This window comes from Pelophylax lessonae (assembly GCF_965119305.1).
Source record: "Pelophylax lessonae genome assembly, chromosome: 3".
Classification (NCBI taxonomy): Eukaryota; Metazoa; Chordata; class Amphibia; order Anura; family Ranidae; genus Pelophylax; species Pelophylax lessonae.
The window spans coordinates 467,958,439-467,976,916 of NC_138770.1; the positions used below are offsets into that span (position 1 = coordinate 467,958,439).

Here is an 18,478-nt window from a genome sequence, read left to right on the forward strand (position 1 = left end):
GTATATAGGAACGTAGCCATCCTCCCTTGCTCACTCTTGAGATGAACTATGGGATTCGTAGTGTGCATAGATTACTGCACATGACTGCAACGTGCATTGCTACTTCTAAACAAATGGAAATGAGGTTGAAAGGGAGAGGTTCGGAATGTGGGAAATATGTCAAACTATGTAGTTATGAAACTTTGCTTTAAACGGTTATTTATTGCATTATCACACTGGTTTCTCTGTGTGACAAAAGAAGCCAGACGGACGCCTATTTTATGTACTCAGAAATTCAATGTTTCTACAGTAATTTGTGAGTCTGCATAGATTTGCTGATATAGTAAATACTTTATACAATTATCAATGTAACCATAACAAATAACACTTTAGAAACAACAGCATAAACATAATTGAAACGCCCCAAAGTTCTACAACAAAAAAGTCTGGTGGGGTTCACATATGGAATAGTGTATGGCTTGTAAAGGGGGGTTGACAGCTGTCACAGTTCTCCAACTTTATATCGAAGCCTCTCTATGTTTAGACTTTCAGAGAATATACTCCAGAAGTTGGTCCTCTCCTAGCAAATCCAATGATAAGCAATTCATGGACCTCTTTCCCAGCAGCGTAGACTTGACCCTGCAGTCTGATGTTGTATATGTACAACTATAGTCTATTTCTTCGATTGCACAGCCAAATGTGTAGCTTTGGGAAGTGTCAGAAGTAAGCACAGAGGTAGAAAAAGGAGGATGAGTCTCCTGATAAATGCGCACATCATCCAAGCTTTGACTGTAGCGATCAGAGGAGTTTCGACATTTTGAGGTATTCACCTGTGAAAGTGCAGCGTTAAATTGAAAATAAATAATACGAAAGAAAATATTTAAAACATTTTTAAGCAGTTATTCTAGATTTGTGAATGTCATAATATAAAAGTTTTTTTTTTTTTTATCTATGATCAATACAAAAGCATTCATTAAACAGAACAATCACTTTTCCCTCCCCACTTTTGTTTTGGAGGTGCATCGGTTTTGCACAAAGCATTTTAAAATCTTCATTAAAAAATGTAATAATAAAGTTATTTTGGAAATGAAGATATCTGTCCACTTTCTTATGCAACATAAAAATGATAGAGCCCATGATTAAATGTGGGGTTTCCAGAGTGACAGGTAATGAAAATACAGGAAAGAATGATGGCCAAAAGTCTGTAATGGCAGCTCTTGTCACGACTTTTAGGGATCATGCACACCTTGCCATTCTTGTGTATTTGTCGTGTGTTTTGTCAAGTGTTAAATTGCGTCTCAATCTTTTTTCAGTCAAGACACCCTTTAAAAATATGGACAATCTCAAGGCACCCCATTCTAAATGGTAAAAAATCTGTTCTAAATATATTTACATAATGCGGCAGCATGGACACACGTAGGACACCCAACATTAGTGGTGATTTATTCCTTTAAAGCAAATACACTTTTACACACTAATACCGACTAGATTTCCAGTGTTCCTCCTCTCCATCACGCAGCTAATGTGACCCCAGCGGTGACGTTGAGGGGCAAATAAGGATGCTGTGTAGGTGATCAACACCCTTCCTAAAAACACTGATGACATCACTGATTGTTAGGATGCCAGTGGCTGAAAGGTTGAAATGGTGCATTGGTGACTTTGTGTACCTAAAAGGCAGGCTTGATCCACCTGCATGCTTGTATATATTTTTGGGCAATTTTTAGGCATTTTGTCAGGGCACCTCTGAAGAAACCTCAAGGCACCATGGTTGAAAAAGGTTTCATTAAGGCAAACTATTGATTTTTAAATGGGCGTCCAATGCACAAGAGCAGAAAAAAATAAGTACACAACATTTTTTCTGATGTAGTGCATCTCAAAGCAGAGTCCTGCATTACAGAGTGTTGTAGTGCGCTGCATCTGAATTGCTTTATCTTTGTGCGTTGAAGTACCATTCAAAATGAACAGCACTACAACACAATAACAAAACATAAAGGTGTACATTTAATAAACGGTGTGAATTCTTGCATTATCACCGTTCTCTTAACATTTTCTACTCCTACTTCAAGGCGGTTTAATAAACGGTGTAGTGTTAACTCCAGGTCCACGATAAGCAGTATTAGCTAGTAGCGTGTTAGCACTGTGTTAGAGTGAAAGGAATGTGGGGAAGGTTTAACTGGCTGCACAGCACCCATCCTGTGTGGGAAAACCTATGATCCGCAGTAAAAGGATCATGATTATTTCTCAGAAATGTTTAAGAATTAAAAATAAACACATGCAAAAGCACATACACACCCTGACTAATATTATAAAGTATAAATTTACATATATTATTTTTTTTTTAACTACTATTCCCCTACCATCCTCCACCCTAAAGGATCATAGGTTAATCCTCAGAACCGAGTTAAGGGGTTATAATAAAATAAAACAAAACAAAAAAACACATTTAAAACCTAAAATTCACACACACACACCTTTATTAAAATAAATACTTTTTTTTTTTTATATTACTCTGCCATCCCTCCTGCCTTAGCCAACTGCATTAATTGCCAGACACATTTATTATTATCTTTTAGGGCCAGTTCACATGATGCTCACACATGAATTTCACAGAAATGTACTGTGCATTTCTGTGCGATTGAGACTGCATGCAAAACGCACTCCATTTGCGATCTGCAGCGGGTTTCAATAGAAAGTTAATGACACTCCAAATGCAGGTTGCAAATGCATTGCATTTTCCCACACCTGTCCACACTTGGCTGCAAGGTACAAAAGATCTGGTTGCAGTGCGGTTTAAAAATTAGTGTATGCATTAGTTTTGGTGAAGTATGGTGTGATTTTAGCCCATTCAAAATGAATGTGCTAAAATCGCACTGCACAGAACCACATGTAAAATGCACAGCTCGTTCCTGTGCGATTCATGTGTAGGCATAGTATGAACTGGCCCTGAATGGGCTAAAATCGCACTAAGCTGCACTAAATGTAGTGCATGCACTACTTTTTAAAACGCACTGTAACCAGATTGCATGGTACAAAAGTACCATGCAATCTGGTGTGGGCGAACGCACTGCATTTGAAACCAGCATTTGGGGTGTCGTTACCTTTCTATTGGCACCCACTGCAGATCGCAAATGGAGTGTATTTTGCATGGGCCCTTTTTGCACAGAACTCAACAGTGCATTTCTGTGTGATTCATGTGGTGGCATGGTGTGAATCAGCCCTTAGAAAAAGTACATATCAATCCCACGTGTCAGCTGCTAAGCATCAGACATGCTAAGGCATACATTAACCTTTTTTTTTTTTTTTTTTCAACCAGCGAGATAAACTTCATTCACCTATTCACACACTCAATTTATGTGGATGCGGGAATCATTTCCACTGAGCTATTGTGTTCTGATGGCAGGGATACTTCTCCTCTGTCAGAATACTGATCAGTACTGCAGGCTATACCTGGCAGCACTAATTGATCGGGGAAAAACCCGACAGGCTGGTTGTACAGAAGTCGATCTACTACTCGACTTCTGTAAAACCAGCCTGCCCATACATTGATCGAATTTCAGTCGGTCCCTGCTGAACCAACCAAATTTCCATCCATGACTGACTTAAGGTAGTGGTGTCATGCAGTAGGAAATATGCACCTCTCTGTCACTGAGGTCTACTGCTCTCTTTTCTAAGCATAGATGTTTACTCTGCTTTGCCATTATATATGCATGATATGTAATGTGTTCTAGATGAACACATACCGTGCAGTCTCTAATAGTGTTGTCCTGAAACACCTATTGACCACAACGAGCAGTGAAATTTCTCTTCTACACTGAAAAAAGGCTTTAACACCTGGTCTGGCTTGCTTGTTTAACACCAAGTTTACACTGGTTTTAGGCCTCTTCTGAGCTAACACGGGTTACTAAACAGGTACATTCCTATACTAACACTGTAGTTATCACAGAGACAACACAGTAAGGTGAAGAGAGGAGATATTTGGTTCCTAACTTAGTTAACACGGTTTATTAAACACCTCTTAGGAAATTACCACCCTGATTCTATGTGATAATGCTTAACAACACTTAAAGCGGTTGTAAACCCTATAAAAAAAAAAAACCTGCAAGACAAAGGCATAATGAGCTAGTATGCATCGCATACTAGCCCATTATGTTTAACTTACCTTAAAACGAAGCCCCGACACGGACCCCCGGACATCGATGCGGGCGCTGCCATGATCCCTCGTCGTCTCTTCCGGGTTCGGCGGCTCCGGCGCGCTGATTGGCCGGAAGAGACGGCTCCAGCGCGCTGATTGGCCGGAGCCACGATGACGTCACTCCCGCGCATGCGCGCGGGAGTGATTTTTCCGGCAAGCTCCCGGCAAGTTAATTGAAGGTCCCCCCGGACCTTCAGAGCGCATGCGCCGCTCGCGCGAGCGGCTGCATGCACTGTAAATATCTCCTAAACCGTGCCGGTTTAGGAGATATTATTTGTACCTACAGGTAAGCCTTATTATAGGCTTACCTGTAGGTAAAAGTGTCAAAAAGCGGGATACAACCGCTTTAACACCCCCTTAACATGGTTTACTAAACGTACACCAAAGTATGTAGTTTACCTGGCACAGTGAGACTATATTTGTCAAGGGAACAATGTCACTAATTAGGACTATATATAAATATTTTATGGTAGGTATCCCAAAATATCCAAATCATACAGTATATGCCTGGCTCTTAACATCTCCTACTGTACATATAGATTTCTCACTGTACATTTCTGCTGTGCTACAACCAGCACTATTGTTTTTTAAGGCTCATATCAAACCCAATGCCATTAAGTATATGTAGTTCTTAAAAAAAACATATATTTGAATATAATTTACACCCCATTATTTATTGCATTTAAAATACCTTATGAAAAGGATCCACGCTTTGTCCTCTCAACTTCACAGCTGAAGATAAAAAAAACAAAGACATGCATAAATACAATATTAAATAAATATTAATAAACTGTTGCAAATGTTGTTCTTATACCAGGAAAAGTCTTAGGGTCCTTTCACACGAGCGATCCGATCAGATCCGCTTGTCAGTTTTTTAGGCGGATTGGATTCGATCCCCCATGCATCCCTATGGGGCAGCGGATGTCTGCGGAGACATGTCCGCTGACACTCACTGCCATCCGCATCCGATCCTGTATGTGAAATCCGGACAGATGGAAACCCTATTTTCCATCCGTCCAGGGGATCAGATCCGATTCCCCCATAGAGATGCATGGGGCTCTGACACCTCCCTCTCCGCACACAGAGTGGAGAGGGAGCTGTCATCTGCCTGCTCAGCGGGGATCTGTGTATCGATCCCCCGCTGAGCCGCACAGATCCGCCTACGGAGGCGAACCGTGTGAAAGAAGTCTTAACAGTGGGGAAAATGATTATTTGATCCCCTGCAAGAGAAGTGGGGAAAATGATTATTTGATCCCCTGCAGATTCTCTAAGTTTGCCCACTTAGAATTGTTTTATCATGGGTGTATTTTAAATGATAGAGGCAGAATATTAACCAAATAAAAAAAACAAAAACAAAAAAGACACAGGATACAAATGTATAAATTGAGTTGCAGTTCAGTGAGTAAAATTTGTATTTGATCCCCTACCAACCAACAATAATTCTGGCTCCCACAGACTGGCTACAGTATGTGCTCATGTGGTCCTTTCAATTTAAGAAGGTGCTCCTAACAACAACTTGTTATGTGTATAAAAGACACCTGTCCACAGAAGCTCTTATTTCCATTTAAACCTCAGCATCATGAGCAAGACCAAAGAGCTGCCAAAAGGACATCAGGGACAAGATTGCAGACGTGCACAAGGCTGGAATGAGCTACAAGACCATCAGCAAGAAGCTTAGTAAGAATACAACTGCTGGGGTAATTTTTTGCAAAGGGAAGAAACACAAAATAACCATCAATCGCCCTCTGTCTGGAACTCCATGCAATATTTCCCCCTATGTGGAAAGGATGATCATGAGAAAAAGGAGGGATCAGCCCAGAACTACATGGGAGGAGCTTGTGAATGATCTGAAGGCAGTTGGGACCACAGTCACAAAAAAAACAAAAAACATTGGTAACACAATACGCCGCCATAGATTGAAATCCTGCAGCGCCCAGAAGGTCCCCATACTCAAGAAGGCACTTGTACAGGCCCGTCTTTACTTTGCTAGTGAACATCTAAATGATTCAGAGAGTGATTGGGAGAAAGTGCTGGGGTCAGATGAGACCAAAATTGAGCTCTGTGGCATTAACTCGACTCGCCATGTTTGGAGGAAGAAAAATGCTGACAGTGCTGCTGACCCTAAGAACACCATCCCTACTGTCAAGCATGGAGGTGGAAACATTATGCTTTTTGGCCGTTTTTCTGCTAAAGGTAAAAGCCGACTTTGCCGTATTGGGGGCCAATAGACGGGGCCATGTATTGTAAAATCTTGGAGGAGAACCTTCTTCCCTCAGCCAGAACACTGAAGATGGGTCTTGGGTGGGTCTTCCAGCATGACAATTGACCCAAAATATACCACCAAGGCAACAAAGGAATGGCTCAAGAAGAAGCACATTAAGGTCATGGAGTGGCATAGCCATACTCCAGACCTTAATCCCAAAGAAAATGTATGGAGGGAGCTGAAACTTTGAGTTGCCAAGCGACATCCAAGAAAACTTGTATAGTCTCCTCCTACCTAGCACAGGAAACACAATCCACATTAGTTCAAATACAGGTGTGAGACAGAGTCCCTCAGTAATAACTAATAACCAAAGGCACAGCTAATTTCATACTACCTACGACCCATACTACAATATGTATAATAGGGTGGGAAGCAGCACCGTCCTGGAAGATTCCAAGAAATCAACCAGTCCCCAATTATCTTCCAGGATGGCTTAATGAGAGTGACATTATAGAAAATATGAATCAAGAGTGGAAAAAAATCCGCGCTTAGGATAATATCGAAGGGAGGGGGTAGAAAAAAGCGATTGGCTGCAGCCCACTTCAGAATATAACCAACTAGAGATTATATTAGATATATAGAGGAAAAAAGAAGAAGTGCTTGGCGCTGCCAATATATGCGTTTAGAAGTGTGGAAGGTAGAAGCTAGTATAGACAACACAGATGTCACAAATATTATAACTATTATGCACGTTTGAAAAAATGGATATTAAATAAATAAGTGAGGTTTTAAATGAGGTAAAAACAGGAATAAAGTGTAAGAGCATAAAACCTAAAGTCCAATATTTAAATGTATAAAAGTAAATGGGTATGCAAAAAAAGAAGGTGACATATACATCCACAATATACTCTGGTAAAAGATATATATATATATATATATATATATATATAGTGCCCTTCAAGTGAGGGTGAAGTGGTGGTGTTAAAACAATAAATAAATATATAAATTCAAAAATGGTATTATAGTGCAGTGACTATTTGGTGATATGTAACACAGGTGTATAAGATAATAAAAAGGTAGAGTAGAAAAAATTAGTAAATATAAATTATTTTACAGTGACTTGAGTGACCATAAAGTGACATGTGCAAAAAAGGAAAAGAAACCTCAATCCCAAGCCTGGGAAGAGAGAGTGCCCAATATGGTTCCCCAAAAATGACAATGGGGTGGGCCACAAATGGAGGAAGATAAATCCAAAAAATTAATTAATAATAAAAAATGCTGAAAAAAATATATAAAATGGTGGCTAAGTGATTGATACACAGAATATCTCAAAATCAATAGTGTGCTAGTGAAAAAATGCGCAAAAAAAGTGGTCAAAAATGCATAAGGAAAAACATCCACTGAGTCCTTAAGAAGCGCATAGAGGTATATCAGTCCAAAATAGTGATGAGGTGCCAAAATCACAGGTGCGACCAGTTGGATGATTCTTAGAGTGAAGACTATGGTGCTCCCCTGTTCAGTGGGTCCGGTGCTCCCCCTTCTAGTAAATACCGAGCTTACCAGAAAGTACTACCCCTACAGGGGTAGAGCGCAGGTCGATATTTGTAGGGATCGCTCCCAAAGCAGAGGGGTCCGGTCACCTGGTCCACTTCTAGTATTCCAATTGCCCGAGTCACAACTAATTGGCGTGTTAGTAGGGGTGTTCCAACATTAATGCTCCAACCAAGCCATTCCAGGACCTCCTCCTTGCGGCAGCCTGTCAGACCCAGTAGATGACCAAGAGGGGGACTCAGAGCTATTGAGGCAACAGACTTGCAGGGCATCGCAGAGAGAGATCAGAGTGAAGCTGATCAATCTGTCATTGGGAGGACGGAGGCGCTGCAGGGGGTCTCAGGGGTGCAGGCTTTGTATGCTCAGGTTCGGGTCCTGCTAGCAAAGAATCCCTTCTTGGATGTCCGGGAAGTCTGTTGCCTCAATAGCTCTGAGTCCCCCTCTTGGTCATCTACTGGGTCTGACAGGCTGCCGCAAGGAGGAGGTCCTGGAATGGCTTGGTTGGAGCATTAATGTTGGAACACCCCTACTAACACGCCAATTAGTTGTGACTCGGGCAATTGGAATACTAGAAGTGGACCAGGTGACCGGACCCCTCTGCTTTGGGAGCGATCCCTACAAATATCGACCTGCGCTCTACCCCTGTAGGGGTAGTACTTTCTGGTAAGCTCGGTATTTACTAGAAGGGGGAGCACCGGACCCACTGAACAGGGGAGCACCATAGTCTTCACTCTAAGAATCATCCAACTGGTCGCACCTGTGATTTTGGCACCTCATCACTATTTTGGACTGATATACCTCTATGCGCTTCTTAAGGACTCAGTGGATGTTTTTCCTTATGCATTTTTGACCACTTTTTTTGCGCATTTTTTCACTAGCACACTATTGATTTTGAGATATTCTGTGTATCAATCACTTAGCCACCATTTTATATATTTTTTTCAGCATTTTTTATTATTAATTAATTTTTTGGATTTATCTTCCTCCATTTGTGGCCCACCCCATTGTCATTTTTGGGGAACCATATTGGGCACTCTCTCTTCCCAGGCTTGGGATTGAGGTTTCTTTTCCTTTTTTGCACATGTCACTTTATGGTCACTCAAGTCACTGTAAAATAATTTATATTTACTAATTTTTTCTACTCTACCTTTTTATTATCTTATACACCTGTGTTACATATCACCAAATAGTCACTGCACTATAATACCATTTTTGAATTTATATATTTATTTATTGTTTTAACACCACCACTTCACCCTCACTTGAAGGGCACTATATATATATATATATATATATCTCTTTTACCAGAGTATATTGTGGATGTATATGTCACCTTCTTTTTTTGCATACCCATTTACTTTTATACATTTAAATATTGGACTTTAGGTTTTATGCTCTTACACTTTATTCCTGTTTTTACCTCATTTAAAACCTCACTTATTTATTTAATATCCATTTTTTCAAACGTGCATAATAGTTATAATATTTGTGACATCTGTGTTGTCTATACTAGCTTCTACCTTCCACACTTCTAAACGCATATATTGGCAGCGCCAAGCACTTCTTCTTTTTTCCATTATAGAAAATATAGCTGCTAGGGAGGGGCCACAGCCTAAAGCACTATTCTCCCAAAAACCTGGTAGTTGGAGGATAAGAGATCCAGACGGTAATGCTTGACAAATGTCTGGAAATTCGACCAGGTGGCTGCTTCGCAGATTTGGTTCGGGGTAGCTCCTGCGCTTTCAGCCCATGACGTAGCCAGGGCTCTGGGCGAATGGGCTCTAAGATTTTGGGGAGCTTGGAGCCCGGCAGTTGCATAAGCCTCAATGATTGCAGCCTTCATCAATCTAGCAATGATAGTTTTAGAAGCAGCTAAACCTTTTCTGTGTCCCGAGTATAGAAGGAATAAATTAGAAACTTTTCTCCATTCTTTGGTGAGCTCAATGTAATCTTCCTCCCTAGGGTTACTGGCTAGCCCACAAAACGATGGGATAATGATTTCCTGTGATCGATGAAAGGCTGTTGACACTTAGGAAAGAAAGCCCGGGTCCAGCGGCAGAAATACTCTATAGGGAAGAATGGAGCAGTATGGCTCGGCTATGGACATAGCTTGAACAGTAGTTTGCTGGCTCTTCTAGCCGTGACCAGCGCCACTAAAAGCACTGTCTTGTAGGTTAATACATTTAACATACTTTCCTCTAATGGCTCAAAAAGCTGTTTTGAGACACTTTGAAGGACTGTCGACAAATCCCACAGGGGAAACATATCGGACCGCAGTGCTCTACTTGTTGAGATGCCCTTAATGAATCTCATTAGAATGTGTTCCCCTAATCTGATATCTAGAAAATTGGACAATGCTGCTACCTGTACTCTCAAGTATTGGGAGCTAACCCTAGGTCTGATCCATTTTGCAGAAAGTCCAATACTTCCGGAATAATAGGTCCAGAAATCCTGTTATTGTCTCCCCCCCCCCCCCCCCCAAAAAAGCAGAATTTCTTCCAATTTTTATTATAAATTAAATTTGTTGATTTCTTCCTACTGTTCAAGATTGTGTCAATTACTTTTTTCTGACAATCCCTTGTTTAACAGTATCCTCTCAGGAGCCAAGCCCTCAGAGAAAGACAGCCCACCTGAGGGTGGCATAAATCTCCCTGGACCAGCAAATCGATCCTCTCAGGCAGCCTCCAGGGTGTTGCTATTGACAGTTTCTGTACAGCGGCAAACCACGACTTTTTTGGCCAAGCTGGAGCTATCAAATACTCTTGCTCTTGAGGTTTTGACTTTCTGAATCCTTCTGCATCCAGACCCAGACTGCAAGGGTCCCTGAAAATTGAGAAAAAGTTTTCTACTCTCGCATTTTTGGATAAGGCCCTCTATTAGAGGTCGACCCCACATCTCTAGGATTGCCTTGAACACTTCCTGATTCAAGCTCCACTCTCTGCTCAAGAAGTCCGCCAGTGAATTCAGCTCCCCTTTGAGGTGAATGGCTCCCAGAGAGAGGGTGTTTTCTTCTGCCCATATAAGGATCAGCTTTGCCACCTCCATGAGGGAGGAAGCCCACGTACCGTCTTGTTTGTTTACGTAGGATACTGCCACCACATTGTTCCTTTTATGTTGGGTCAGAATGAGAGAAGATGTTTCCATACCGCCTTTAGCTCCTTACATTGGAAGAGCAGACGGCTTCTGATCTCTCCCATTTGCCCGGAGTAGCCAGATGTTCCATGTGGGCTCCCCAACCCCATGCACTCGCATCCGTTGTTATCTGGACTGGATTCCCCTGTGTCTACGATCTTCCTTTTGACATATTGTCTTCCTGAAGCCACCAATGCAAGGACTCTTTCGCTTGATCCGGCAGGGTTACTCGATCATTCAAGGTACTCTGTTGTCTGTTCCACATTGACAGAGTAAAAGTCTGCAGTATCCTTATGTGCGCCTGAGCCCAGGAGATTACTGGGATAGATGCTGTCATCAGACCCAACAGCCTCATCTCCCTGATGGACACTGCCTGTCTCAGAAGGAGATTGGAAGTTTCTATCTTCAATAGATCTTTCTTTTCTTTCAGGAAATCTAGTTTTGCTTCCACTGAATCTAGTATGTAACCTAGGAGAACAACTTTCTGCGATGGTCGTAAATTATACTTTTCCGAGTTCACAATCCACACCAGCGATTGCAGATGGTTTATGGTGTAGGTTATGTTTTTCTCCAGCTCTGTGGAGGACTCTGCAAATACCAGCAGATCATCCAGGTAAGGTATGATCTGGATACCTGAGGTCCTCTACCCCTGTAAGGCTTCTGCCAGGACATTCATGAGGATCCTGGGAGCAGATGCCAACCCGAACAGGAAAGAATCCAGGCCTTTTTTAAAGCAATCTAGTGAGCTGGCCAGAACCACCTCTGGAGGGAGTCTATTCCACATTTTCACTGCTCTTATGGCGAAGAAACCTTTCCGTATTTGGAGACGAAATCTGTTTTCCTATAGATGTAAAGAGTGCCCCCTTGTCCTCTGTGTTGACCTTAAAGTGAGCAACTCAACACCAAGTTCACTATATGGACCCCTTTTGTATTTATACATGTTGATCATATCCCCCCCTAATCTCCTCTTCTCAAGAGAGAATAAATTCAGTTCCTCTAATCTTTTCTAATAGCTGAGCTCCTCCATGCCTCTTATCAGTTTGGTTGCCCTTCTCTGCACCTTTCTCCAGTTCCCCGATATCCTTTTTAAGAACTGGTGCCCAAAACAGAGCTGCATATTCCAGATGAGGTCTTACTAATAATTTGTACAGGGGCAAAATTATATCTCTCTCTCTCTGGAGTCCATGCCTCTGTTAATACAAGAAAGGACTTTGCTTGCTTTGGAAACCGCAGTTTGGCATTGCATGCTATTATTAAGCTTATGATCTACCAGAACACCCAGATCCTTCTCCGCTATGGATTCCCCCAGTTATACTCCACCTAATATCTATGATGCATGCATATTCTTAGCCCCCAAGTGCATAACTTTACATTTATCAACATTAAACCTCATTTGCCACATAGTTGCCCAATGAAATAGTGCATTGAGGTCAGCTTGTAAGTTGGAGACATCCTGTAAAGAAGTTATTCCACTGCAAAGCTTGATGTCATCTGCAAAGACTGAAATGGTACTTTTAATCCCAGACCCAATATAATTTATAAAGATATTAAAAAGTTCTGACTACACAGGTGGAGGCAATAGCCAGCTGAAAGTTAGCAGCTCCTGCATCCCATGCCTTCTCTAAATAACCTTCAGCCTTTCTATCCATGGCATTTTTAAGCACCCCTGCTTCTTTAAAGCATAGGTCTGACTTTCTGGCCACTTTAAATAGTGCTGCATCCAGCTTTGGACATTTCTCCCATAACGCCGAATATTCTTCTTTAAACAGAAACCTTCTTTTCAAAGTCTTTGGGAGGAAGACCTTCTTTTCCAGTTCTCTCCATTTCTGCAATATGGTGTCTTTCAATGCGGCGTGTACAGGGAATGTTCTTGCCTGTTTTGATTGTAAACCTGCATAGAGCTTATCATGTACCGATAAACGTTGGCTTTTTTCTTCTAACTCCAAGGTATCGTAAATAATTTTCAGTAAATCGTCGGTTTTGTCTGAGGGGGAATAAAAACTTTTGCACCCGACTTGCTTTTTCTTCTCTTACTTCTCCGTCTTCAGCGCTAGAATCTTCACTGGACTTGTCTTCCAGCTGTTCTATCACCCCCGGTCCTTCTATGATCGAAGCCGATGCGTGGGCCTGCGGTTTGCTAGAATATGAAGTGCTGGGCAGAGACACGTCCGAGGGTCCTTGTTCTTGCAGAAAAGATCTAAAAGACTTAAAGTTTTTAATCATCTCTGCATTTATGGTATCCAGCAACTTTCTAAACATTGAGCTTGTTTCTTTGTTAGTTAACACATCAATGCAGTCTTGGCAAAGCACTTTTTTCCAGGCAGATGACAATTTGTGTTTGCACGAGGCACATTTCTTCAGAGACATCCCCCTATACCGCTCCCTCTTTTTCTTTGTGGCTCTTGCCCTGGAAGGCACAAGTAAACACTGAGCAGTAAAGAAATATCCAGGTGCAACAACAAAAAAACACACAAGGGAGAGAGGAAGACCACCGGTGACCCCTGCACTTTGGAAATTATTAAGTATGCATAAAAAACAGGCTACCACTAGTGCCCCTCCACCAATGTCAAGTAACAGCGCTGATGAGCCTACATAATTTGCTTACCTTAGGGCCAGAATCTGTGTCCCCTCCGATCCACCTCCTCTGCAGCAGTCACCTTCATTGCAATGCAGGGAGTCTCAGGATCTTCCTTATGTGCACCGAAATGCCCGAATTAACACCGCCCTTGTCTGTCCCTGCAGGCCCCTGACTAGATCCTGTGGATTGGGATGCCGGTCCTATGGTGCAGCGCTGTGTTTCTCTCCCTTTTCCACTCTGGTATGGTCCAGGACAACAGCGGCCCACAACCAAGATGGCCACCGCGTCACTACCGCCGCGCCGTCCGGAGGATACTTGCTGGAAATGGCGTGCCCTCAGCGTTCCCGCCTCCACGAGAGTGATCTGCACTCCCTTTGACAGCCATGCAGGGAAGAAGGGAGATACCAGCCCCACGCCACCCACCAGGAAATGCAGACTCTGCAATGCATGCAAGAACTGGGTAAGCCTCCACTGTTGCTCCCCCCTATTGGACACCAAAAACGGGGAGAAGTGGTCCCCCAATCCCCCCCACCATACCAAAGGTACCAAGGGGGGGAGGCGCCGCCTTTCCCAGCTAACCCTCTCCAGGGACACTGCCCCAGTTTAGGAGTAGCCAGGGTCGGGAGGCTCCTGCCACATAGCACAGAGGCCTGACAGCATGAAGCTTATCTTGAAGTGATCATGTCTGGCTAAAGAGACAAAATACTGAGGGGCTCTGTCTTACACCTGTATTTAAACTAATGTGGATTGAGTTTCCTGTGCTAGGTGAAAGGAGTCTATCTCTCATTAAGCCATTCTGGAAGATGACTGGGGAAAAAAAATTGAGGCTTTAGAACCACTTTAAAGCAACAATTTTTTCCTTTAGGGATAAAGGTTTTACAAGTTGACTGATGTAAGCACCCCTGCCAGGATTAAATGGGTTGTCTTACCTCCAATTATACATTCTGCTGGAGAGTTTGTTCTTTTAAAAAACAGATTTACTGTCCAGATCACCAGATGGAAATAGAAAACATAAAATAGAAAACAAATCCAGCCATCACATCTAAAGCTAGTCATACATGATTATTATTTTTAACAAAAAAAAAAAAAAAAGAGCCAATTCCCTTATCCACACATTTGATGTGGATGGGGGAATTCTTCCTGCTATAGTACTGACAGCGGGAGCCTTTCCCGCTTTAGAATACAATCATCAGTGTTGCCAGATAAAGCTGGAGGCACTGATCATTGGGGAAAAACCCAACAGGCTGGTCGTACACTGCTGGGCTGTCCAAATTTTGTTCCCTGTATGGCCAGCTAAAGAAATGCTAAGCTGCAATATAATAAATGTTTGCTTTTGGGTTTAATACCAATTTATGTCACTGTCCACAGTACAGCTACAAAACATAAAAACATCTATGGATCAACAGCCATTCAACTTGGTTGCACCTGTTTCAGCACAAAAACAATTTGTTTCTACTAACGGTTAGTCAATATGCTTCCTTTTAGGCTAAAAATGTTTCAGCTATACTTGTACAGTGCTGTGCAAATTACCACGTGCCCTGGTGACTTTTTTGGCTTAATTAAAAGCTGCATGCATCAAGTTACATTGGCAATTGCATGTACAGTATTATAGGCATTTTGTGTTTCTGTATCTGCTGAATTGGTCTCATTGTAAACGTAAAGCTGTTTTTTATGGTATGTGTGTGTCACTGGTATCTGAAGCCATGACTTGTGATGCACTTATTAACAAACGTCATAGTTATGACATCTACTGCATTTGAGAAGCGTGACCATTTCTGGCACTTCTTTCACGCCTCAAGGTGCAATAAACCTCTTAGAAACTGTGCAAGACTCCGGAAAGCAGTGTGCCAAAGGATATGGGATGGTTACTGGAAATCTGCTGTTATGTAGGGAGGTGAACATATTTTTGCCTACTTTGCCAGCTGTAATTATCCATTATGGGAGAATCCACACATTGTTCTTCAGTTTCCAAAACAGCTGTGTCTGATGATATTGGGCCAGTAACTTCAGCATCAAGAGGCTTATCCACCGACAGCTCAACCTCTGTTGGAATATGTAACAAGTATAAATATTCAACATGATTTTAGAGTAAAACATTTTTCAGCAACAGGTGACTTCATTTTGGTACCAAAAAATACATTTGAAATAGCAATTTCAATAAGGACAGCTGATGAGCAGCAAAAGTTGGGCAGATCACAAATTAACGATTATGAATATAAGTAATGTACCGGAGTAATAAAACTTTATATAACACAATTGTGGACACTGTGTGCAGTTTTTATCTTTTTTATTTCATTTTCTATTTTGACTTTTTTGGTATTGTAGCACAGTCACACATTGGATTTTGATTTCAACTATGTATGACTGTATGGCATGTGCTGCGTAGCGAGGTGGGGGGGGGGGTGCAGCCATGCAGCCATACCCCAACACCCCCAACCCCCCCCCCCCCCAGATTCCTCCATGGGGCATTTACTTGCAGATATGCCTGTGCCTGGGTTGTCCGCGCCGGCCACCTCCTTCAATATTTTAGTGGCTGTACAGCTGCGGCCAAAAGTTTTGAGAATGACACAAATATTAACTTTCATAAAGTCTGCTGCCTCAGCTTTTAAAAGTGGCAATTTGCATATACTCCAGAATGTTATGAAGAGTGATCATATGAATTGCAAATAATTGCAAAGTCCCTCTTTGCCATGAGAATGAACTGAATTCAATAAAAAACATTTCCAGTGCATTGTGAAGAAGGCTTCAGGGCGCCCAAGAAGGTCCAGCAAGAGCAAGGATTGTCTCCTACTGTTTCAGCTGCTGGATTGGGGCACCACCAGTGCAGAGCATGCTCAGGAATGGCAGCAGGCAGGTGTGAGGGCATCTGTACGCACAGTGAGGCGAAGACTTTTGGGGATGGCCTGGTGTCAAGAAGGGAAGCAAATATGCCACTTCTCTCCAGGAAAAACAACAGGGAACTGCAAAAGTTACAGGGATTGGACTACTGGGGTAAATTAATTTTCTCTGATGACTCCCCTTTCAGATTGTTTGGAGCATCCTTAAAAAACCTTGTCCGGAGAAGAAAAGGTGAGTTCTAGCATCAGCCCTGTGTCATGCCAACAGCAAAGCATCATGAGAAAATGTATGTGTGGGGTTGCTTCTCAGCCAAGAGTGTGGGCTCACTCACAATTTTGCCTAAGAACACAGCCATGAATAAACCGTTGTACAAAAACATCCTCCGAGATCAGCTTCTTTCAACCATTCCAAGAAAAGTGGCTTGGGTAACAAAACATCAAAAATTCAGGTCCAAGGCCAGGAAACTCCACAGACCTTAACCCCATTGAGAACTTTTGGTCAATCCTCAAGAGGCAGGTGAACAAAAGAAACCCCACGCAAATTCTGACAAACTCCAAGCATTGATTATGCGAGAATGGGCTGCCATCAGTTAGGATGTGACCCAGAGGTTGATTGACAGCATGTCAGGGCGAATTGCAGAAGTCTTGAAAGAGAAGGGTCAACAATGCAAATATTGACTCTTCGTATAAACTTAATTGTAATTGTCAATAAAAGCCTTTGACACTTATGAAATGCTTGTAATTCTACTTCAGTATACCATAGTAACATCTAGCAAAAAGATCTAAAAACACTAACGCAGCAGAATTTTTGAAAATAATATTTGTATCATTCTGAAAAGTTTTGGCGACAGCTGTATATCTTCCATTGTGTTCAAGTTGTTGTGGTTGACCAAAGGCCAACTACATGGATTTAGAGCTACTTGCTGAAGTAGGCCACATTTTGGGTTTTGTTTAGGTTTACAATTTCCCCATAACACACATTTTATATATGATTACAAATCTCAACTTGGGACTTATAAATACTAATCAAAAAGCAAACATTATTACCATCATCATCATCATGAGAATCTCCGTCTGTTCTTTCTTTGCTCTCATGTTCAATTCCAGAGGTGCTTTGGCTGATGGTAGAGCTACAAGAATTCTTAGGAAGATGAACAACCTCAAGACCAAAAGGATCATCTACAGACATCTCCTCTGACATCCTGTGGTGTGAATCAGCTTCAATGCCAGAAGTATGCGAGCTACTGTGACTGACAGTTGACTGTCTAGAAAGGCGATTGTTCTTGGCACTTTCCCTGCTGCTTCCATGAGAATATTTATCGGATGGGTCTAAATCCATTTCCATGTTGTCACTTACATAGGATTCCCTGTAGCATTTTTTTTCTAGAGAACAAAAAAAGCATTATTATTAGATATTCATAACCTCCATAAAACATTGTTATTAACCACTTCTGGACCAGAAGGTTTTGTCCCTTAACCACTTAAGCCCCGGAGGATTTGGCTGCTAAACGACCAGGGGGTATTTTGCGATTCGGCACTGCGTGACTTTAAACGGACAATTGCGTGGTCGTGCGACGCTGTACCTAAACTAATTTGACGTCCTTTTTTTCCCACAAACAGAGCTTTCTTTTGGTGGTATTTGATCACCTGTGCACTTTTTACTTTTTGCGCTATAAACAAAAAAAGAGCGTAAATTTTGCAAAAATAACAATATTTTTCAAATTTTTTTATATGAAATTCCCCAAAAAAAAAAAATGTAAAAATCCAAATTTTTTAACATTTAAAAAACATTTTAACAAAAAGCGTATTTTTATTGGTTTGCGCAAAAGTTATCGCGTTTACTAACAAAGGGAAAGATTTTTGTCATTTTTGTTGTTTTTTTTTTTTAACGCGTAATGGCGGCGATCTGCGATTTTTTTTGCGGTACTGCGACATTGCGGCGGACAGATCGGACCCTTGACTGACATTTTTGACACTTTTGGGGTTACCAGTGATATTACTACAGT

The 18,478-nt window shown here is 41.8% G+C and overlaps 1 protein-coding gene across 1 annotated transcript in view; it reads right to left on the reverse strand.

The window, feature by feature from the left end:
• Positions 1-365: 365 nt before the first annotated feature.
• FRMD1 (FERM domain containing 1) overlaps positions 366-18,478 on the reverse strand; it is an 84,585-nt gene continuing 66,472 nt past the window's right edge. The window contains exons 10-13 of the mRNA XM_082252127.1: positions 17,525-17,855; positions 15,550-15,677; positions 4,863-4,903; positions 366-809 (exon numbers count right to left, since the gene is read on the reverse strand). Of these exons, the coding sequence (XP_082108253.1) occupies positions 528-809; positions 4,863-4,903; positions 15,550-15,677; positions 17,525-17,855 (782 nt within the window). The 3' untranslated portion in view covers positions 366-527. The remainder of the gene's footprint in view (positions 810-4,862; positions 4,904-15,549; positions 15,678-17,524; positions 17,856-18,478) is intronic.